General features: G+C 43.4%; 1 protein-coding gene across 2 annotated transcripts in view; it reads right to left on the reverse strand.

Annotated features, from left to right (window-relative positions):
• Window positions 1–7,378: 7,378 nt before the first annotated feature.
• Window positions 7,379–24,758, reverse strand: part of mmp25a (matrix metallopeptidase 25a) — a 28,281-nt gene continuing 10,901 nt past the window's right edge. For both annotated transcript variants that reach the window (XM_046307362.1, XM_046307360.1), the window contains exons 4-10: window positions 16,277–16,587; window positions 15,643–15,822; window positions 15,406–15,502; window positions 15,197–15,279; window positions 11,868–12,017; window positions 11,364–11,645; window positions 7,379–8,195 (exon numbers count right to left, since the gene is read on the reverse strand). In XM_046307362.1, coding sequence (XP_046163318.1) covers window positions 7,933–8,195; window positions 11,364–11,645; window positions 11,868–12,017; window positions 15,197–15,279; window positions 15,406–15,502; window positions 15,643–15,822; window positions 16,277–16,587 — 1,366 coding nt within the window. In that variant the 3' untranslated portion in view covers window positions 7,379–7,932. The remainder of the gene's footprint in view (window positions 8,196–11,363; window positions 11,646–11,867; window positions 12,018–15,196; window positions 15,280–15,405; window positions 15,503–15,642; window positions 15,823–16,276; window positions 16,588–24,758) is intronic.

A 24,758-nucleotide genomic window follows, 5' to 3' on the forward strand; every position in this document is an offset into this window, starting at 1 on the left:
GTGTGAAGTGAGAGGTGTCAAAGCCCTTGAGCCCAACAATGGCAGGAGAGTGGGGGGCTTTGAAGCCGTCCTGTGCAGAGGTCCTTACAATACAGTATTCCCTGGATTTATCTCTATTTTGAACTGATATGCTGCAAGGACTCTTCAATTGTTAATTACCTCAAACTATTTTGTTGCTTTGATCACATCAGAAAATATCCTCCCCCCAATCTCCAAAATACAACAGCCGCAGGACAACTTTGTTTGGCAGTCGTAAAGGACGATTCGCCAACACTAAAGAGATATAGCTAGCTAACGTCCTCCTTTTCCACGTGGAAAAAAACTGGACAAAGACTTGCTAGCTAGCTAATTTCTACAAGGAACCTGAAAAATCTTCTCCCAAGTGGGTGTGACACACTCCCGTTGCCTGCTACACTGCTGCTTGGATTCCACCTGGCGATCTGTTCACCGTCTGCCCTAGCCTGTCTGGGTACCTGTGCCCTCCCCCTGTCTGGTACAGGTACCCCCGCCACACTCCCCCCTCTCTTTGCTAGCCCCAAGTTATATATTTCATCTTGTGCTGTAAGCTATTTGCCTCATGACTCCTGTGTGCTTGATTGACGATGAACTTGCTTGTTTACCCAACCGTGGGACAGACTACGTTTGTTTCCACACTCGGGACACCGACTTTGTATTCATGTTACCTGATGAAATTGCTGTACAATATGATCTTGTTGCCATCTAATCCACATTCAAATGTCATAAATCAACACTACAGAGCTCTCCCTGTCCTCTGCCGTGCCCTGATTGTATTACTGCTGATGATATCTGGAAATGTGCATGTACACCCTGGTGCATCTACTGTTGCTAGCCCTAATTCTCACTTGTGCTCTTGTAACGGATGTGAAACGGCTAGCTTAGTTAGCGGTGTGTGCTAAATAGCGTTTCAATCGGTTACGTCACTTGCTCTGAGACCTTGAAGTAGGGTTTCCCCTTGCTCTGCAAGGGCTGCAGCTTTTGTGGAGCGATGGGTAACGACGCTTCGTGGGTGACTGTTGTTGATGTGTGCAGAAGGTCCCTGGTTCGCGCCCGGGTATGGGCGAGGGGACGGTGTAAAATTATACTGTTACACTCTGGCAATCTTTACCAAGGAACACCTTCAGTGCTTGCTTGTCTCCACAAATTCTTTCTCCAAACAATTTGATTTGCTGTTTTTAAGCATTCAACTTTCAAATAGCTCTTGACTGTTTCTGGGTATTATCGTCCTCCATCAGCACCGGCCTGCCCTAAGCGCTCTCCTGGACCCTTACACTAAGTCTGAATGTGTCCTGTTAGGTGACCTAAACTGGGACATGCTTAACCTGTTGATCCTACCCCCTACTTTTTCGAACATTCTGTTAAAAATCGTGCAACATTTCAGCGCCCTGCTACTCATGCCAGGAATATAGTATATGCATATGATTAGTATGTGTGGATAGAAAACACTCAGATGTTTATAAAACTGGTTAAATCACGGCTGTGACTATAACAGAACGTGCGTTTCATCGAAAAGCGCAGGAAAATCTGATCACTGAAAATTGGAAAATATATCAATGCGCCTCTTGAATGTATTGTTGAATGGAAACCACATTACCTGGAGCCGAGATTGCAATTCCTACAGCTTCCACACGATGTCACCAGTCTTGTCAATTGCCTAGGCTTTGTTTCTTGGTCAAACGAAGAAGAGACAGCCCATTTCTTCCGGTCTCTGACCGGATATTTTGGTTGAGATTTATCCGGACATTATTTCAAGACGTAGAGCTATAGAATATACATCGCCCCGTGATCAATTTGATCGATTATTAACGTTTACTAATACCTAAAGTTGCATTACAAAAGTTTTTCGAAGTGTTTTGTGAAAGTTTATCGTCAACTTTTTTAATTTAAAAAAATGACGTTGCGTTATAAAACGCTGTTTTTTTCCTTGATCACACAGTCTTCATAGATCGATATCTAGGCTATATATGGACCGATTTAATCTGAAAAAAAATACCCAATAGTGATGTTTATGGGACATCTAGGAGTGCCAACAAAGAAGATCGTCAAAGGTAATGAATGTTTTATATTTTATTTCTGCATTTTGTGTAGCGCCGACTATGCTAATTATTTTGTTTACGTCCCCTGCGGGTCTTTAGGGGTGTTGCATGCTATCAGATAATAGCTTCTCATGCTTTCGCCGAAAAAGCATTTTAAAAATCTGACTTGTTAGCTGGATTCACAACGAGTGTAGCTTTAATTCAGTACCCTGCATGTGTGTTTTAATGAACGTTTGAGTTTTAACGAGTGCTATTAGCATTTAGCGTAGCGCATTTGCATTTCCAGATCTCTAGATGGGACGCCTGCGTGTCGGGTCGACCAAAGAGGTTAAACCACCTGACCAAGTCCTAAAGCAATGGGGCTCCCTAAATCTGTCTTCGATTATTACCAATCCCACAAGGTATGACTCCAAACACCCAGGAAAGGCTAATCTCGTTGATGTTATCCTCACAAAGAATCCTGATATTAGGTATCAGTCTGGTGTTTTCTGTAATGTCCTTAGTGATCACAATTTTTATAGACTGTTTTTGTAATGGCTGCTCAGTGAAACGACCTGTCCTGATTTGTCATGAATGCCTGCTAAAAAACTTTAATGAGCAAGCCTTCCTTCATGACCTGGTCTCTGTAAATTGATGAAGAAACAGCTTTATCCCCTCTGTAGAAGACACCTGGACCTCCTTTTTTAATATTTTCAGTTGTACTGTTCATGTCCATTACGTGAAATCCAAATAAAAATGGATTCAAATTACAGGTTGTAATGCAACAAAATAGGGAAAATGCCAAGGGAGATGAATACTTTTGCAAGGCACTGTACTCCACCTCAAGAATACCATTTGGCGAAAGGCTCGGCACACGCATAGTTAGGCTTGACTGGCTCTCGTTCAGGCAAATGAGAAATAAGTGCACTCAGGCTATCCGGAAGACCAAAGTTAGTTACTTTAAGGAGCAGTTCTCTCTCTGTTGGTCTAACCCCAAAAAGTTATGGAACACGGTTAAAGACCTGGAGAATAAACCCTCCTCCTTCCAACTGCCCATGTCGATAATGTGGTTGTTACTGACAAGGAGCACATGGCTGAGCTCTTTAATCACCATTTCATTGTCAGGCATCATATTTGACTCAGCCATGCCTCCTTGTCCGTCCAGCATTTCCTCATCTCCCACCCCTTCTAATGTGACTATCCCCGATGCTGCTCCTCTTCTTCCCCTGCCCCGCTACAAAGTTTCTCCATGCAGGCAGTCACTGAGTCTGAGGTGCTAAAGGAGCTCCTTAAAACCTCTTGCGACGAGCAATCCCGGATCCGGGATCGTAATCATAGCCTCAAACGAATTAGCATAACGCAGCGGACATAAAAACCCCTAGTAACTTTTCCTATTCATGAAAATCGCAAATGAAATGAAATAAATATATTCAAACACAAGCTTAGCCTTTTGTTAACAACACTGTCATCTCAGATTTTCAAAATATGCATTACAGCCAACGCTAGACAAGCATTTGTGTAAGTTTATCATGGTATAATGCTATGCTAGGCTCTGCTGGCAGCAGGCAACATTTTCACCAAAATAAGAAAAGCAACCAAATTAAATAATTTACCTTTGAAGAACTTTGGATGCTTTCACTAAGGAGACTCCCAGTTAGATAGCCAATATGATATTTTCCCCAAAATATTATTTTTGTAGGCGACATAGCTCCCGTTTGCTCATCATGCTTGGCTGAGAAATCGACCGGAAAATGCTATCATTACAACGCCGAACTTTTTTCAAAATTAACTCCATAATATCGACAGAAACACGGCAAACGTTGTTTACGATCCATCCTCAAGGTGTTTTTAACATATATATTCGATAACATATCCGCCGAGGCAATTGGTTTCTCATAAGAAGCGATTGGAAAAATGGCTACCTCAGTATTTTACGCAAGATTTTCTGCGGGAGACACCATGTGACCACTTGCTAAATATGCTCCCTTACGGCTATTCTGCAATGAAAATGCGTAAAAAGACGTCACAATGCTGTAGACACCTTGGGGAATACGTGGAAAACGTAAGCTCATTCGTAGCTCATTCACAGCCATATAAGGAGTCATTGGCATGAGGCGGTTTTAAAAAATGCGACACTTTCTGGTTGGATTTTTATCTGTGTTTCACCTGTAACATCAGTTCTGTGGCACTCACAGACAATATCTTTGCAGTTTTGGAAACGTCAGAGTGTTTTCTTTCCAAAGCTGTCAATTATATGCATAGTCGAGCATCTTTTCGTGACAAAATATCTTGTTTAAAACGGGAACGTTTTTCATCCAAAAATGTTAATAGCGCCCCCTAATGCATAACTAAACTTGACCCCAAAAAACCACCTGGGTCAGATGGATAATACCCTTTCTTTTTTAAGGTTGCTGCCCCTATCATCACCAAGCCTATCTCTGACCTTTTTAACATCTCTCTCCTCTCTGGGGAGGTTCCCATTGCTTGGAAAGCAGCCACGGTACGTCCTTTATTTAAAGGGGAGATCAAGTTGATCCTAACTGTTATAGGCCTATTTCTATTTTCCCTGTTTATCAACAGTGTTGGAAAAACTTGTCAATGATTAACTGGCTGGCTTTCTTGATGTCTATAGTATTCTCCCCTCTGGATTTTGTGTTAAACGCTCTGCAACAAAGCTTTCTCTGCCCTTAACCTTGTTCTGAACACCTCCAAAACAAAGGTCATGTGGTTTGGTAAGAAGAATGCCCCTTTCCCCACTGGTGTGATTACTACCTCTGAGGGCTTACAGCTTGAGGTAGACACCTCATACAAGTACTTGGGAGTTTGACTAGACGGTACACTGTTCTTCTGTCCGCACATGTCAAAGCTGCAGGCTAAGGTTAAATCTAGACTTGGTTTCCTCTATCTTAATTGCTCCATTTTCACCCAGCTGCCAAAGTAACCCTGATTTAGGGGACCATCCTATCCATGTTAGATTACGGTCGCTCGTCTTTCAGTTCGTTGTATCTAGTGACTGGAATGAGTGGCAAAAAAACACTCAAACTGGACAGTTTCATCTCCATCTCTTCATTCAAAGACTCAAACATGGACACTCTTACTAACAGTTGTGGCTACTTCGCATGATGTTTTGTTGTCTCTACCTTCTTGCCCTTTGTGCTGTTGTCTGTGCCCAATAATGTTTGTACCATGTTTTGTGCTGCTACCATGTTATGCTGCTGCCATGTTGTGTTGCTTCCATGTCGTTGTCACGTGTTGCTGCCATGCTGTTGTTGTTTTCGGTCTCTCTTTATGTGGTGTTGTGGTGTCTCTTGTGATATGTGTTTTGTCCTATATTTTTAATCCCAGCCCCTGTCCCCGCAGGAGGCCTTTTGTCTTTTCGTAAGCCATCATTGTAAATAAGGATCTGTTCGAGACTGACTTGCAGAGTTAAATAAATCCCAAATACATTTTGACAGCATGCTATGGTAGTTAGTCAAATATAATCCAACATATTTTTCATAAATACTGTGCATTGGGAAAGTATCCAGACTACTTTTTCTAAAATGGATTACATTTTTGAGAAATGTTTGCAAAATAAAATAAAAATACTTAATTTACATAAGTGTTCAGACCCTTTGCTATGAGACTCGAAATTTACGCCAGGTGCATCCTGTTACAATTGATCATCGTTGAGATGTTTCTACAACTTGATTGGAGTCCACCTGTGGTAAATTAAATTAATTGGACATGATTTGGAAAGGCACACACAGTGGATGTCAGAGCAAAAACCAAGCCATGAGTTCGAAGGAATTGTCCGTTGAGCTCCGAGATAGGATTGTGTCTTGGTACAGATCTGGGGAAGGGTACCAAAAAATGTCTGCGGCAATGAAGGTCCCCAAGAACACAGTGGCCTCCATTCTTAAATGGAAGACTCTTCCTAGAGCGGGCCGCCCGACTAAACTGAGCAATCGGGGGAGAAGTGCCTTGGTCAGGGAGGTGACCAAGAACTCGATGGTCACTCAGACAGAGCTCCAGAGTTCCTCTGTTGAGATGGGAGAACCTTCCAGAAGGACAACCATGTTGTCCAACCAGCACTCCACCAATCAGGCCATTATGGTAGAGCGGCCAGATGGAAGCCACTCCTCAGTAAAATGCAAGCTCGCTTGGAGTTTGCCAAAAAGGCACCTAAAGGACTCTCAGACCATGAGAAACAAGATTCTCTTGTCTGATGAAACCAAGATTGAACTCTTTGTCTGAATGCCAAGTCTCACTTCTGAAGGAAACCTGGCACCATCTCTATGGTGAAGCATGGTGGTGGTAGCATCATGCTGTGGGGAGGTTTTTCAGTGGCAGGGACTGGGAGACTAGTCAGGATCGAGGGAAAGATGAACGGAGCAATGTACAGAGAGCCTTGACGAAAACTTTCTCCAGTGCGCTCAGGACCTCAGACTGGGGTGAAGGTTCACCTTCCAACAGGACAACGACCCTAAGCACACAGCCAAGACAATGTAGGAGTGGCTTTGCGACACCTCTGAATGTCCTTGAATGGCCCAGCCAGAACCCGGACTTGAACCCAATCGAACATCTCTGGAAAGACCTGAAAATAACTGTGCAGTGACGCTCCCCTTCCAACCTGACAGAGCTTGAGAGGATCTACAGAGAATGGGAGAAACTCCCCAAATAAAGATGTGCCAAGCTTGTAGAATCAATCATACTCAAGAAGACTCAATGCTGTCATCGCTGCCAAAGGTGCTTCAACAAAGTACTAAGTAAAGGATCTGAATACTTATGTAAATGTGACATTTTATTTTATTTTATTAGCAACAAAAATACATTATGGGGTATTGTGTGTAGATTGATGAGAGAGAAAAAAACATTGAATCTATTTTAGAATAAGGCTCTAACCTAACAAAATATGGAAAAAGTGAAGGGGTCTGAATCCCTTCCGACATTACATTAAAATGTGTTGAAAGTGTTTATTTTTACGGAAATAGTATTTCACAGTTCGCTAGCTTCATGCTAACTGAATTTAGCTTCGCCAATCTCTAGCTAATTTTAGGCTATTAAGTTTCAGCTATTGTTAGCTCACATGTTGACGGTTTAGAATGTAATGGTTCTAGCATTGTTTATCTCATGCCGTCAGTCATTTGCAGCTCCATGGGAATTGACACTGCTGAGTTCTATATAATGTTACCCGCAACATTATTGCTAATCATTCATTTTTGTTAGTGATGATTCATTTGCTTTTGGATCATGACATATGTTTGTGAAACTATATGGGCACATTTACACACTTTGCATTCAGTATTTTCACAACACATCTTGTGTTCATATGTTTATGCCCCAAAAAATCTCAGCCTTTTTCATTTACATTTCTTGATTATTATTTTTTAATACAATCTAAGAGGTGAACCTGCAAGAAGGCATTTAATTGTACACCATGTGTATCCTGTGCATATGACAAATACATGTTGATTTGAATTACATCATTTTTCTCGATATCTTATCCTAACCAACATCTCTGTGTTCTTGTTCGCAAATGTAGCAAAACATTCAATCAACTGAACGTGCCCCTAAGCTAAGTTCAGAACGACTAAATAATAATTGAACCAATCATGGCATTACACGGGATAGGATAGAATAGTATCATTTAATATCCCATATGGAAATTGTCTTTGCAACAAAGGACAGGCATACTTGGTGTACAGATAACATACATCATATCAGGTGACATACAGTACATCACAAGACCTAATGACCAGATGGACATACTTAAATACAATGTAAATGTCTTATAGTCCTCTGAGCACTGAAATCATCACAACTCCTGAACCCTGCTTGCTGTCTGTCTTTTTATCCATTTAATTTTCACCCAATCATTGTAGTTGACAGAGAAAAAAAACATTGAAAACAGTGAATACTAACATACAGAAACAGAAAATAACAACAAAACAGAAACAGACACTATGATTAGACAATAAGATGCTTGTATTGTTACAGTTCTGCTCCGGTCACAGTCTCTGCCTGTAGGGTGAGGCATCTTGGGTAAGTGGGTGGGAGTTGGTCCACCAACCTTACATTTCATCCAATCCACTGCTGTGGATTTTGGAGTGATACTTCCCTGGTCCAACCCCCCTCTCTTTAGCACCCAGTAGGAGGTGTCCTTGAAGAAATAAGCATCTCCTGAGGGGCAGAGGGAAGAGAGTGATTGTGGTATGGTTTGTGTACTTCAAGGAGAGATGTGGTCAACTAAACCTATTGGGAGATTCTCAATTGGTGTTGCTCGACTCCTCGCTTCATCTCCTCGCCTCCTTTTGAAAAAGGTCAAAGGTAATCTAGGAGCGGAGGCGAGAAGAGGAAACGTTGAAAGAAATGCGCTTGTATGAAATTAGACTCTCCTCCACTCGTGCGTCGTCAGGCAAATTACATTTACAGGGGATGAATCCAAAAATAAAATGGTTATATAACTACTGTATAGTTTTTAAATGTGTGCATGCTTTTCTCCTTCGAGAGGGTGTGGTAGATTTGTTTTTAAACACTTCTGCGCTAGCTGCAGGGAAGAAACCTTTGTGCATCCCCTGCCGAAGTAGGTAATCGAGGAAGAGAGCATACTCTTCCATTTGCTTACAAACAAATTGACACTCTCCTCCATGACTCATCGGTTTTGGGGTCACAGAGGAGAGGAGGATGGTGGGGTCAAGGAGAGGACAGACTTTTCCACAAATGAGAATCTCCCAATATCACACTCTCAGTAAAGTTGCATATATTATATTTATATTCTATTCGTGTGACGAATGGGGCATTCATGTGCTTGTGGGAAATGCGAAATTATAAGTCCAACAAGATTTCGTTCAAGTGCTTTTAAAGTCGGAACAATTATTCAACCAACAAAATGTAGGTAGCTAGATAAGCTAGCTAACATTGCTAATAATAAAGTTAGCTAGCTTTCTTAACATTGACAATATGGTCAGACTTGATATATTCACATTGCTAAGTTTGTAATTGTCAAATTGATTTATTTTCATCTTTTGATTGAAAAGTTGAAAGGTAAAACGTCACAACAAAAAGTACTTGTTTTCCCACATGTAATTACGATTTGGAGGGTCATTCAAGCGAAACTTCCCAGTCGGATCTTCCGATAAGTCCTACAACACATACAGTACCAGTCAAAAGTTTGGACACAACTACTCATTTAAGGACTTTTCTTTATTTTTACTATTTTCTACATTGTAGAATAATAGTGAAGACATCATAACTATGAAATACTTATTTTCCACCATAATTTGCAAATAAATTCCTTAAAAATCCTACAATGTGATTTTCTGGATTTTTCCCCCTCATTTTGTCTGTCATAGTTGAAGTGTACCTATGATGAAAATTACAGGTCTCTCTAATCTTTTTAAGTGGGAGAACTTTCAGAATTGGTGGCTGACTAAATACTTTTTTGCCCCACTGTATATTTTATATTTGAGATTCTTAAAATTAGCCACCCTTTGCCTTGCACACTCTTGGCATTCTCTCAACTAGCTTCATGAGGTAGTCACCTGGAATGCATTTCAATTAACAGGTGTGCCTTGTCATTTGAGCCAATCAGTTGTGTTTTGACAAGGTAAGGGTGGTATACAGAAGACAGCCCTATTTGGTAAAAGACAAAGTCCATATTATAGAAAGAACAGCTCAAATAAGCAAAGAGAAACGACAGTCCATCATTACTTTATGACAAGAAGATCATTCAGGAAAATGTCAAGAACTTTGAAACTTTCTTCAAGTGCAGTCGCAAAAACAATCAAGCACTATGATGAACCTGCCTCTCATGAGGATTGCCACGGGAAGACCCAGAGTTACCTCTGCTGCAGAGGAGAAGTTCTTTAGAGTTAACTGGGCCTCAAATTGCAGTCCAAATAAATGCTTCACAGAGTTCAAGTAACAGACAAATCTCAACATCAATTGTTCAGAGTCGAATTGCTGCAAAGAAACCACTACTAAAGGACACCAATAAGAAGAAGAGACTTGTTTGGGCCAAGAAACATGAGCAATGTTCATTACACTGGTGGAAATCTGTCCTTTGGTCTGATGAGTCCAAATTTTAGATTTATGGTCCCAAACACCATGTCTTTGTGAGACGCAGAGTAAGTGAACGGATGATCTCTGCATGTGTGGTTTCCACCTTGAAGCATGAAGGAGGAGGTGTGATGTTGTGCTTTGCTTGTGACAATGTCTGTGATTTATTTAGAATTCAAGGCACACTTAACCAGCATGGCCACCACAGCATTCTGCAGTGATACACCAACCCATATGTTTGCACTTAGTGGGACTATCATTTGTTTTTCAACAGGACAATGACAATGACCCAAAACACAAGGGCTATTTGACCAAGAAGGAGAGGGATGGTGCTGCATCCTGGCCTCCACAATCACCAGACCTCAACCGAATTGAGATGGTTTGGTATGAGTTGGAACGCAGAGTGAAGGAAAAGTAGCCAACAAGTGCTCAGCATATGTGGGAACTCCTTCAAGACTGTTGGAAAAGCATTCCTCATAACGCTGGTTGACAAATTGCCAAGAGTATGCAAAGCTGTCATCAAGGCAAAAATATATTTAGATTTGTTTTACACTTTTTTGGTTACTACATGATTCCATGTGTTATTTCATAGTGTTGATATCTTCACTATTATTCTACAATGTATAAAATATTTAAAAAATAAGAAAAACCCTTGAATGAGTAGGTGTGTCCAAAGATTTGACTGGTACTAAAAGTGCCACAGAACTTCCCTTTACTAAGCCTTAAGGACCCACAAAGCTTCTCTCGGAGTACTGTAGTGTGATCCTGTATTGGTCAGTTGGTAGAGCATGGTGCATTTTGCTATGGGGCGTAGAGAAGACTTTGCAATTTCATAACTCATTTCATGCAATTCTACTCATTTTGCCAAGGGGCGGGGAAAATAATTAGCAGTTTTACAGCTAATTTCCTGCAATTCTACACATTTTGCCATAGGTCGGTAATTCGACCATGCTTACTACAAGTTTAGATAGCTGGCCACTAGACTAATTTACCAATCTAAAAAATGTTAGCTGACATGGGCTACTGTAATTGAGTGACTGTCAGTGACTGACATAATAGAAATTGTGCAACATTTTGAAATAGCCCCTTTTGTATTCCATGTTCCAGCTCTCAACAGTAAGTTGCGACCCCAATTGAGTTCCTAAAACAAATAACAAATGGATCCGCAGGCCTACAAAAGTGGGGGTAGCCAGTTGCCCATTTCTGAGTAAAATGGTTGGATTTGGGTAAAGGCCAATCTGATCCTGGATCTGTGATTAGGTGCAAACACTAACTTAGCGTATTTCTTACCGTCTCCCCAGCTGATGATGTCATCTGGGTCAGAGGGCACCCCTGTCCAGAGGGAGGCCATTTTGGGGTACCCCCCCTCCAGTTTCCTGTCCTGCCCCCCTTCGTCAAATCTCCAGAACTCCCCTCCGCTGAACACGTACGTTTTCCCATTGTGTGCCCACACAAACACCGCCTCCACCCTCTCCAGTGGCCGACCCTCCATGGTATGCATGCCCCATTCCTCTAGGGAGCGTGGGTACCCAGGCAAAGAGGTCCTGTCTTTGAACATCCAGTACTGGGCTCCTGCACAGAGAGTAGAGAGGACATAGGACAACCAGAGAGAGATTAATCACATTGAAATATATCATTTATCAGACATAAACAGATAGAAGACACTCATTTGGGCATTCATATACTACTCACACAAGCACATAACAGTAAGCAATATACAATTGAGAATACTATATATTTACGGTGTGACATATCACATTATGCAGTATTATATATTTTTGAATATATTCCCACCAATGAAGAAGATGATGTGTCCGTCGCTCCTTTCATAGACTGTGTCGATTCGGTCCAGCCTTAGGGGGAGCCCAACCCAGAAGTTGTGGATCAATGCTGGGATGAAAGACACCAGAGAACCCCACTGCTGAGCACGCCAGAAAAAAGCACCTGAGAGAGGGAGGGAGAGAGAGAGACAATAAAGGGAGAAGGACAGATTGGGGGGAGAGAGAATGGGAAAGTGTGTGTTTTGGGTGTACAGTATACAGTAAGTGTATGCACTATGCATATGTATTTGTGTACAATGTACAGGTGACTTTAGATAAGTGACAAAGGAAAAGTTGCACGATAGACAGTATGATAGACAGTATGATAGACATTACGATAGACAGTATGATAGACAGTATGTTCCACAAATCTAACAAAGTAAATGTATTGTATTTTATCTAAACAGTCTTCATGCAAAAAAAATGATATACACTTCTATTTTCGCAATGTGATTTACATTTATCAAAAACTCCGATAGGAACAATACTTTGGGCTTTGACGTCAAGAAAGGAAAGGCCTGCTGGTGGCTTCGGTGATGGAGGCGAATTGGGTAAGTAGGTACAAAATTGGCCAAAGACTTTGGTTATGTTATGTTGCTAGTAGATTTTTTTTTAAACAGACCATGCAAAACGAACTGGCCCCCTCAGATCTAGCATGGTGCTTGGGGATGGAATAGGCTAGCTAGCTAGCAAGCAAGCTACAACAACTCCATCAACACTGCACGTTTTGCAAAAATAAATGGTCAAATACCAATTGGATTAATGTCATCGTTTGTTTCAAGGTATGTCTTTATTTTTGCTGAACTGTGATCTTTATTGGCCGATATAAGTTGCAGAATATCATGGTAGCCAATGTTGGGTCAGCTATTTTAAACTCAGCAAAAAAAGGAAGCGTCCTCTCACTGTCAAATGTGTTTATTTTCAGCAAACTTAATATGTGTAAATATTTGTATGAACATAACAAGATTCATACAACTGAGACATAAACTGAACAAGTTCCACAGATAAGTGACTAACAGAAATGGAATAATGTGTCCCTGAACAAAGGGGGGGGTCAAAATCCAAAGTAACAGTCAGTATCTGGTGTGGCCACCAGCTGCATTAAGTACTGCAGTGCATCTCATCCTCATGGACTGCACCAGACTTGCCAGTTCTTGCTGTAAGATGTTGCCCCACTCTTCCACCAAGGCACCTGCAAGTTCCCAGACATTTCTGGGGGGAATGGCCCTATCCTTCACCCTCTGATCCAACAGGTCCCAGACGTGCTCAATGGGATTGATATCCGGGCTCTTCGCTGGCCATGGCAGAACACTGACATTCCTGTCTTGCAGTCATGTCAGGATTAGCCTGCAGGAAGGGTACCAAATGAGGGAGGAGGAAGTATTCCCTGTAACGCACAGCATTGAGATTGCCTGCAATGACAACAAGCTCAGTCCGATGATGCTGTGACACACTGCCCCAGACCATGACGAACCCTCTACCTCCAAATCGATCCCGCTCCAGAGTAGAGGCCTCGGTATAACGCTCATTCCTACGACGATAAACGCGAAACCGACCCTCACCCCTGGTGAGACAAAACCGCAACTCGTCAGTGAAGAGCACTTTTTGCCAGTCCTGTCTGGTCCAGCGACGTTGGGTTTGTGCCCATAGGCGATGTTGTTGCAGCTGATATCTGGTGAGGACCTGCCTTACAACAGGCCTACAAGCCCTCAGTCCAGCCTCTCTCAGCCTATTGCGGACAGTCTGAGCACTGATGGAGGGATTGTGCATTCCTGGTGTAACTCTGGCAGTTGTTGTTGCCAACGATTGGGGTAACATTTGTCTCCACTTTTGTGGATTGGGGTGATCAGTCCTTGGTTCCAAATATTGGGGAAGATGCCAGAGCCAATGATGATGTTAAAGAGTTTAAGTATAGCCAATTGGAATTTGTGGTCTGTATATTTGATCATTTCATTGAGGATACCATATCTTGTCCTGTAGTTCATTCAATGTAATTGGAGAATCCAGTGGGTTCTGGTAGTCTTTAATAGGTGATTCTAAGATTTGTATTTGATCATGTATATGTTTTTGCTGTTTGTTCTACGACCCAAAAGAAAGGAGAAGTTATCAGTTATGGATAGATAATGGGTTTTCCAATTTTCCCACACGTGGTTAGACTATGGATTTTCAATTACATTGAGCTGCTTTCTGACATGCTGTTTGTTCTTTTTCCGTAGTGTATTTCTGTATTGTTTTAGTGATTTACCATCGTGAAGGCGTAGGCTCAGGATTTCTGCATCTCTATGTTTAAGTTGGATAGGTTTCTCAATTTCTTTCTTAGGTTTTTGAGTTCATCATCAAACCATTTGTCATTGTTGTTCATTTTCTTCGGTTTTCTGTTTGACATTTTTAGATTTGATTGGGAAGCTGAGAGGTCAAATATACTTTACACCTTCACTCTTACAGTGGGACGTTTTGACCAGGAAGTTGTCTAAAAGGGATTGAATTTGTTGTTGCCAATTTGGTTTTTGGTAGGTTTCCACAATACTTTCCTTCCAGCTATAGCATTTCTTAATATTATTTAGTTCATTTGGCTTTGATGCCTCATGATTGAGTATTGCTCTGTTCAAGTAGACTGTGATTTTGCTGTGATCTGATAGGGTTATCAGTGAACGCAGTGACTGTGAACGCTCTGAGAGACTAGGTTGAGGTCAGTGATAAAGTAGTCTACAGTACTACTGCCAAGAGATGAGCTATTAGTGTACCTACCATAGGAGTCCCCTCGAAGCCTAAGATTGACTATGTGTGACAGAGCTGCAGGATTTGTGACCCGTTTTTGTTGGTTATGTTGTCGTAATTGTGCCATGGGGCGCATATGGGGGAGGAAATGCTGTCTCCTCCAGATAGGTGTTTGTGTGTGCTGTGGGTGTCAGGTTTCTTTCCAGTTCTGGAATTTAGGACACCAGACTAGTGCATGTCCCTGGGCTTGGAAATGATTGATTTCCCCCTCCAAGATAGAGAAGCTGTCCTCATTAAAGTATGTGGATTCTAGTGGGAGGATATAGGTAGTACACAAGAGGAAATTATCCTGTGTTTTTTTCTCCCTCTGCTGTGTATGCATCTTGCTAACTATCACTCAAATGATTTCTCTCTCTCATTTTACTAGCTGTCACTCATATGGCGAGGGACTGAAGGTCACCGGCTGAAACTCAAATTGCTAGGGGGCTGGACCACGTGGGAGAACATTTAGAGAAAATGGCGCCACACAGTCCCAAGCCCATACATTTTTCTATAGTTAACATGAAAAATGGTTGTTCTTCTTACCCTTGAAGAAGAAGACTTCTCCTCTGATGTTGGCAATGGCATCATAGTTCCCCTCACAGCGATCTGGCAGAGCAGGGTCTGGGCTGTGTTTGTAAGGGGCGGTAGAGAGAGGGTACTGTATCTTTATGATATTTTCATGATATTGTCATATAGTATCTTAACCATAACAAGTTGTAGTATTTGCAGTATTTGTCCAGTTATACACTCACTGTGGTGTTAGTCTTGGGGATGGAGGACTGGGCAGGAAAGGTAGGTTGGGAGTGGTTGGGGCCGGAGTGGGATGCGTGGCAGACCTTCTTCTCTTTCCTATGAAATACCATTTCAGTATTTTTGAGCATTTGTGTTCCCGTGTCTCTGCATATGGGTCTTTCTAAGGTCTTTCCCTTTGTTGAGGACCCAAACAAAGACTTCAAATGTGTGTGTGCACTGTGTGTGATTGTGTGTACCGTATATAGCCTGTATTCCCAGCCTGTCATCTGTAGGTAGTGTGTAGCTCTGGATGTCCCCCACAGTCCCCTGGTAGTATGGCCTCATGATGGAGGGATTGGAAGAGGTATGTGAGAGGCCCAGGGCGTGGCCAAACTCATGCACTGCTACCGTGAAGAGATCAGTGGTGCCAACGTCATCTGAGAGAGATGGAGAGGAGAGAAAAAGAGACAATAGATCTCAAATCAAAATTGTATTTGTCACATGCTTCGTAAACAACAATGCAAAGAGAAAATAATAACGCAAGGAATACAATGATAAATTGTAACAATAACTTAGCTATATACAAGGGGTACCAGTACTGAGATGATACATATACTGTAGGTATAGGCTATTCGCCGATAGCGGGAGAATGACAGAAATGGATGAAGGGAAAAAAAAGTGAGACAGAGGTTGGGGGAGCTAAAGATGAAGAGAGAAATGGAGGGAGGGGAGAGAAAGGGAGAGAGCGTAAGAGATGTTGGGAGGAAAGGAGGTAGATGGATAGATAGGAGGTAGATGGATAGATAGGGAAAGATAAAGCAATTCAAATCTCATTATGTTGTTCACAGTACACACTGTTTACGTGTGTTACGCCCTAAGCCTCTCCCTCACCTCCATACCCGTAACTCCAGCTCTCCCCATTGTCAAAGTGGGTGTCCCCGGCCATGTCCGCCGTCCCGGGGAAGAACGCGTGAGCCAGGGTGCCCCCTCTGCCATCGAAGGGGTACCCGTCCTCGTGGTAGGAGCTGGGAAAGGACACTCTAAAGTCCCCCTCTTGGTTGGGGTGGTCCCGGGAGGGGTGAAGAAGTTGGAAGTTGAGGGGGGTGGGGTTGCTCCACACACGGAGGGCATAGGTGAGGATGAGATCCACCAGTTCGGGGTGGAGGGAGGGGGACCGGGAGGGGGAGGGGTAGCTGAGCACACTGGAGTGGGGGAGGATGAGGGAGGGCATGAGAGGAGATTTGGGTTGCAAAGAGAGGGTATATTACTGGAAACTTTCTAAGTTTACCTGTAAACTACCATAATTATCTTTCAAGGGTTTTATGTAATCTATCACAAGACATCTAGTGGCCCATTAGGACACTTCAGAATATGAACCATGAACTTAGTGAATACCATTGGTGTGTAATATGAGGGATTCAAATCAAATCAAATTGTGTTAGTCACATGCGCCGAATACAACAGGTGTAGACTTTACAGTGAAATGCTTACTTTCGAGCCCCTAATCAACAATGCAGTTGAAAAAAATATGAGTAAGAACAATAAATAAAAGTAACAAGTAATTAAAGAGCAGCAGTAAAATAACAATAGCAATACTATACACAGGGGGTACCGGTATAGATTCAATGTGCGGGGAACCGGTTAGTTGAGGTAATATGTACATGTAGGTAGAGTTATTAAAGTGACTTTGCATAGATGAAAATAACAGAGAGTAGCAGCGGTGTAAAGGGGGGGAGGTAGTGCCTTGCGGTCGGAGGCCGAGCAGTTGCTATACCAGACAGTGATGCTACCATGCTCTCGATGGTGCAGATGTAGGACCTTTGAGAATCAGAGGACCCATGCCACATCTTTTCAGTCTCTTGAGGGGGAATAGGTGTTGTTGTGCCCTCGTCACGACTGTCTTGGTGTGCTTGGGCCATGTTAGTTTGTTGTTGATGTGGACACCAAGGAACTTGAAGCTCTCTACCTGCTCCACTACAGCTCTGTTGATGAGAATGGGGGTGTGCTAGGCCCATTTTACCTGTAGTCCACAATCATCTCCTTTGTCTTGATCATGTTGAGGGAGAGGTTGTTGTTCTGGCAACACACAGCCAGGTCTCTGATCTCCTCCCTATAGGGTGTCTCGTCTTTGTTGGTGATCAGGCCAACCACTGTTGTGTCATCGGCAACCATAATGATGTGTTGGAGTTGTGCCTGGCCGTGCAGTCATGAGTGAACAGGGAGTTTAGGAAGGGACTGAAAATGCACCCGAGGGGCCCCTGTGTTGTTACCTACACTTACCACCTGGGGGGCGGTTCCTCAGGAAGTCCAGGATCCAGTTGCAGAGGGAGGTGTTTCGTCCCAGGGTCCTTTTTTTCATCCAGGTGAGAAAGGGCAGTGTGGAGTGCAATAGAGATGGCATCATCTGTGGATCTGTTGGGGCGGTATGCAAATTAGGGTGGGTGTAGGGTTTCTAGGATAATGATGTTGATGTGATCCATGACCAGCCTTTCAAAGCACTTCATGGCTACATATGTGAGTGCTACGGGTCAGTAGTCATTTAGGCAGGTTACCTTAGTGTTCTTGGGCACAGGGACTATGGTGGTCTGCTTAAAACATGTTGGTATTACAGACTCGGACAGAGAGAGGTTGAAAATGTCTTGCTAGTTGGTCAGCGCATGCTTGCTTGCAGTACACGTCCTGGTAATCCGTCTGGCCCTGCGGCCTTGTGAATGATGACCTTTTTAAAGGTCGTACATCGACTCTGGAGAGAGTGATCACACAGTCTTCTGGAACAGCTTGTGCTCTCATGCATGTTTCAGTGTTATTTGCCTAGAAGCGAGCATATAAGTAGTTTAGCTCGTCTGGTTGGCTCGTGTCACTGGGCAGCTCTCGGCTGTGCTTCCCTTTCTAGTCTGTAATGGGTTGCAGGCCCTGTCACATCCAATGAGCGTCGGAGCAGGTGTAGTACGATTCGATCTTAGTCCTGTATTGACGCTTTGCCTGTTTGATCGGTCATCGGAGGGCATAGTGGGATTTCTTATACGTTTTCGGGTTTGAGTCCCGCTCCTTGAAAGCAGTAGCTCTAGCCTTTAGCTCAGTGCGGATGTTGCCTGTAATCCATGGCTTCTGGTTGGGGTATGTATGTATGGTCATTGTGGGGATGATGTCATCGATGCACTTATTGATGAAGCCAGTGACTGATGTGGTGCACTCCTCAATGCCATCGGAGGAATCCCGGAACATTTTCCAGTATGTGCTTGCAAAACAGTCCTGGAGTGGATGATGCCGTGTACCTGTGAAATACAACTGATGAGGCTGAAAAAAAAGAGAAAGAATCTTTTCACAGCATAACAATTCTTTCTCTTTTTTTTCAGCCTCGTCAGTGTGAATGCGTGTGTGTAAAAGTCTTTAAGGGCTGTAATGCTGGGGTGGTCTGATGACCCTGTGAGAGCAACGCAGGCTTTGTGTGTCTGCGTTCAAATGTCCTTAATTAACACTGTACAGGTGAGACGACTCAGTCAAAGAGTCAGTTACCACCAGAGATGGTGTTTCAGGAGCAACTCATGCTCTCAACTGATCCCTGTGTCATATGTGGACGGTCAGTGTCTCTGCCTATCACTTTGTAAGATACTGGACCTGTCTGTTGTGTGACAAACTCAGGTATCCATCTCGGTCCTCCTCCCGTTGTATTTCACAGGTACACGGCATCATCCACTCCAAATGACCTTTCCACTATACGTTGGTCATGGTTAGAGCATTGGGCCAGTAACTGAAAGGTTTGACTACTCAAGCCGACAAGGTTCAAAATCTGTCGATGTGCCCTTGAGCAAGACACTTAACCCTAATTTGCTCCCGGGGCGTCGTATTACTATGGCTGACCCTGTAAAACATCACATTTCACTGCACCTATCCGATGTATGTGACAATATTTTAAATTTGGTTTTACTTTTACTTGTACTGCTTCCTGCGAAGCACAGCATTGCGAACATGTCTGCTCAAGAAGAGGTCAGCGGGCGTTTGTCCTTTTGTGCAGTCCGTTGTGGTGCGGTACTGCAGTCAGAACAAGGAAATCTTGTCCTTTATGTCCAGAATGGTACTGGCAGGCTTTATTAAAACCATTTTTGAATGTCTGAACATACCTCTCTGCCAGCCCTTTTGAAGCTGGGTGTCCATGCGTGCTGGTGGAGGGCAGGATTCCGTTCTACCTCACAAACGTCTGGAAGTCTTCGCATTGTCCGTTACGATTTTCTCAGGTAACCCGAATGATGAGAACAACTTCTCAGTCTGGTTATGGTAGCATGTGAAGTGATTTGGGACATTCTGAACACTTCTAACCGTTTAGAGTGTGCGTCAACCACTATCATAGACATGGGCTTGCAAAGTCTGTGTAAACATTTAACACTCACCATGGAACTCCCATGGATGCAACAAAACCTGTCATGGTATTTCACACTCCTTGCAGACCGGGTCCACTTCTCTATATCGTTTTGGCCACCTGACATAAAGTATTTGCGAGCAAGTGGTTTCGTTTGTACAATGTCCTGGTGTCCTGTGTGTATTGCCCCATAAGAAACACCCTCGTTCCTCTGTGTGTAGAATTTCAAATTTACTTCAACCTGTTCAAGCCAACTCTCCATGATATATTTGTAGACCTTTGAGAGCTCCCCCTCCATGTGTGTTGCCCTGGCTATTTGTGTAGCATTCAGCAGTACTGCGTCAAAGTGCTCTGTTAGCAGTGCGTGAATGTGAGCTGACACAGTTCCGGCATTACTGGTCTCAGGTAGTAGTCATACGCTGACAAAATGTTGGCCTACCGCTGGATGCAATCATAGGGAGGCTCTTGTGCTTCCCAAACATGGTAAGTAAGGGTTTGTGATCAGTCAATAAGTTAAATTGTTTCCCCCACAGATACTGATGGAAGTTTTTTAGTCCTTAGATTAGTCCCAAGGCTTCCTTTTCAATCTGTGAGCATTTCTTCTCAGCTGGGGCATCTCTATTTGGCATAATGTGCTGGATGATGGATTCAATACTGTACAATGCGTCACAAGCCATAGAAAGAGGTACTCACGTGGCACAGATGTCAATTCAATGTCTATTCCATGTTGACTCAATGTAATTTCATTGAAATGACGTGAAAACAACGTTGATTCAACCAGTGTGTGCCCAGTGGGTAGTTTTGAGTCACAGTGGACTAAGACCTGATCACTCATTAACAGTTCTTTTCATTTGTTGAAGGTATCCTGTTCCGGTTGTTTTCAACGCCAAGTCACTTGGTCTTCCAGCAACCTGTACAGTGGCGCTAGAACTGTGCTCTGCTGTGGCACAAAACGCCAATAGTAGTTAACAAGACCCAGAAAGGCCCTCAGCTCCAACACGTTTGTAGGCGCAGGTGCCCCCTGGATAGCTTTGATTTTCTCTGTGTTTCACTTGGAGTCCGTTCTCCTGAGGACGTTGCAGGACCTTTCGCAGGTTCCTCGGGTGCTCCTTTTCATTCCATCCAATCAAGATCCTTCATCAGATTTTCCATAATCCTCTGAAAGATAGATGGGGCGGAGCTTACCCCGAAAGGTAACCTATTGTGCAACTTTTTCCACATTTTGTTACTTTACAGCCTTATTCTACAATGGATAAAATAAAAACTTTTCCTCATCAATCTACACACAATAGCCCATAATGACAAAGCAAAAACAGGTTAAGAAATGTTGGCAAATTTATAAAAATTCAACAAACTCAACGTTTTGAGACCCTTTGCTATGAGACTTGAAATTGAGCTCAGATGCATCCTGTTTCCATTGATCATCCTTCACCTGTGGTAAATTAAATTGATTGTACATGATTTGGAAAGGAAAACACCTGTCCATATAAGGTCGCAAGTTGACAGAGGGTGTCAGAGCAAAAACCAGACCATGAGGTCGAAAGAATTGTCCATAGAGCTCTGAGACAGGATTGTGATCTGGGGAAGGGTTACCAACATTGTTTTTGCAGCATTGAAAGTCCCCAAGAACACAGTGGCCTCCATCATTCTTAAATGGAATATGTTTGGAACCACCAAGACCCTTCCTAGAGCTGGCCGCCCGGGCCAAACTGAGCAATTGGGGGAGAAGTGCCTTGGTCAGGGAGGTGACCAAGAACCTGATGGTCACTCTGACAGAGCTCCAGCATACCCCTGTGGAGATCGGAGAACATTCCAGAAGAACAACCATCTCTGCAGCACTCCACCAATCAAGCCTTTATGGTAGAGTGGCCAGACGGAAGGTAAGTATCTATGTACGAGCTCATCTGGTGCAACTAGGGCTGTTGCGGTGACCGTATTACCGCCACACCGGCGGTCACGAGTCATGAAGGCAGTCAAATTCCATGTGACTGTTTAGTCACGGTAATTAGGCTTCTCCAAGCTCTGATGCTGCTGATCAAACCTGCTAACTGCTTGGTACTCAGCAATCTATTGTCCCTCTAATCACTCTGACATCAATGCAAATGTATTCAAAAATCTAATCAAACACTTAATGAGAGCCCATGAGCTCACGTTGTGCAATATTTCTATAGGCTATGCAACTGCGCGAAAAAACAGAGTGATAGCCCCTACTAAAAAAAGGAGGATCCATTCAGCTTTCTATAGACTAGGCCTACTATATGTTTTTCTCAACTTTCCTAATATTAAGCACATTGTTTATTTTGTCATGACTGTTCTGTTCAGATCCAAATAGGTCAGATCAGGTTTGCAATGAATGACTGCAACCACATGCCCTCTCACCCGCAGAAGGGGGAGGAGGAAACTGATGGGGGTTAACTCGCGCCCTGTTGTAAATCAAGGTAGAAGATTCAGGTCTCCCTCTCCAAATTCATTAAAGGAATGTGCCAATGTTTCAACAGACTTTTCCCGCCGAAACTCTAATACGTTCTAAAGCGAATACTGGAACAATATTTCGAACATAGAACGTGGGGAATGGTCAGAGGTGATCTAAAGAACATTAATGTCATTTTGGTTGTTATTTTGTGATGTCATAAAAAATGCCATTTGCTATTAACGTGCATATTTTTCCCACCGACCCTGTTGAGACAGGTGCATGATAATGGTCCATTCTAAATCAAAACCAATTTCACACATATATTATTTAGTATATGTAAATATTAAATCAAGAATAGTCTGTTGGGTGACAATATTAGCCTATCACTTGTGATGTCACACCCTGATCTGTTTCACCTGTCTTTGCAGGACCTTTTGCAGTTGAGTGACTATTGGGCTTGTCTCCACCCTAATCTGTTTCACCTGTCTTTGTGCTTGTTTCCTCTCCACCCTGATCCGTTTCACCTGCCTTTGTGCTCGTCTCCACCCCCTCCAGTTGTTGCCCATCTTCCCCATTATCCTCAGTGTATTTATACCTGTGTTCTCTGTTTGTCTGTTGCCAGTTTGTCTTGTTTTGTCAAGCCTACCAGCGTGTTTCTGTTTTTTAGCCCTCCCTGTTCCGACCTGTTCTGCCTGCCCTGACACTGATCCCGCCTGACCTGGTTAAGGAACTTCTGCCTGTCCTCGACCTGCCTGCCCCTTGTATTCTAATAAATATCAGAGACTCTGACCATCTGCCTCCTGTGTCTGCATCTGGATCTCGCCCTGTGTTGTTATATGAATGATATATTATCACTTGAATGATGCCCAGCATAAGAGACTGCATTTTTCCCCTAAACTTTTTAGATTCATATTCGCACACCTAGCCCATAGGCCTATATGTGGCCAAATAACTTCTTAAAATTAACCACATTAATCCGCTTTACAAGGGGTTTAAAGCCTAACTGACTTACATAAGCAGGGCATGAGTTTCAAGTCAGGGAAAGATCATTTTCACCATAAAAATGCAACTTTATAATGAAAGCATTACGTGCATAATCTCATTTGAGGTCACTTTTGATAATGGTGTTCTCTCGCTAATGGAACGTTCACGCTTATAGCCTACTGCCGTGTGTGCATTGCTGCGCTTATAATGTGAAGAAATAGCCTAATAGTTTATCTAAACGTTCTGATCTGTTTTGTGGCGTCAGCCACAAAAAAATGCTTGTGGCTTTATTAATTTGGGATCTATTGAACCCCACAACTGTCCCAGACTATGTTTGGAATATTTATTTATCGCACAATAGGGTCAACTTTTGTACTATGGGGGACAGTAGGCTAGTGCTTTTGCTGTACGTTAGACCTACTCATCTTGTTGGCTGACGATAAGTAAATGATAGACAGTTCTTCCAGTATCTTCAATATGCACCTCGGAATTGGATAAGGACGTGCACAGTTGTGTCCCCGGTGTGTCTGTCTTCACTTGTAGCCTGTGAGAAAGACCTGATCACGTGTCGGAGAGCCATTTGAGTGAGAGGCACTTCGGATTGCGCAGCACTCAGGGAGAAGGGCACAATGCATCACTCCAGGCCGCAAAAAGCATGTATTTTTTATAGGGTGCATTACGACAACAAAGGCGATGCCCCCGTGAAATTTGAGGCATTATCAAGTGCTTGTCAAATTGTGAATGAGAGACTATTGGAGTGTTTACAGCCTGCGCAAAAAAAAACAAAGCAGAGCTCATGCCATTCAAGTGACTTTTTTCAAGTCTTAAAAATCAAAACAAAGCCCAATGTTTGTAGAACAACTAAAGTTACATTAATAACTCTAAATTAAGCATATTAGGAGTTCCTATGTCATGTCTGATCCCGCTCTTTCCTCCCCCTGGTGCTTGAGGGCACCAGGTTGTCCTGCATCACGCACTCCTGCCATCCATCACGAACACCTGCCTTCCCTCGTCATGTGCATCAGCGTTATTGGACTCACCTGGACTCACTTATCACCTGTTAATTTCCTCCCTCTGTTTCCCGCTGCTGCACTGTATTGTTTTTTTCTTTCGTATTAGTTTGCTGACGCTGTTCCTGTCTCGTTCCATGTCCATTTTACTCCCCGTACCTGCTTCGTCTCTCCAGCGTTATCTCATGTGACAGAATGCAGTAGCCTACATACAAAGCAAGAGTACTGGCGTTCCGGTTGGTATGGTGGCATCGGTGGCATCTGGGTCACCACCGATGGAACCGGGGGTGCCTAGCCAGCTCGTCGGGCTTCCATGCCCTAGCTGGCTCGAGAGTTCCTTGCCCTGGTTGGCTCAGATGGCGCCCATCCCACGTTGGGCCTCAGCCGGATCGTCAGTTCTTGTTCGCCCAGCCGGTCCAGGAGTTTTGTGGTGACGTCGGGGTGGATTCCGCTGCCGATGGAACCGGGGTTGCCTAAGCCAGTCTGTCGGGCTTCCACGCCCTGGCTGGCTCGAGAGGTTTCCTTGCCTCGGTTGACTCGGCGGCTTCCCATCCCACGTCACTCTCCACCGGATCATCGGGCTCTCTCTCTCTCTGCAGCGGGATCGAC

This window comes from Oncorhynchus gorbuscha, linkage group LG16, assembly GCF_021184085.1.
Source record: "Oncorhynchus gorbuscha isolate QuinsamMale2020 ecotype Even-year linkage group LG16, OgorEven_v1.0, whole genome shotgun sequence".
Lineage (NCBI taxonomy): Eukaryota > Metazoa > Chordata > Actinopteri > Salmoniformes > Salmonidae > Oncorhynchus > Oncorhynchus gorbuscha.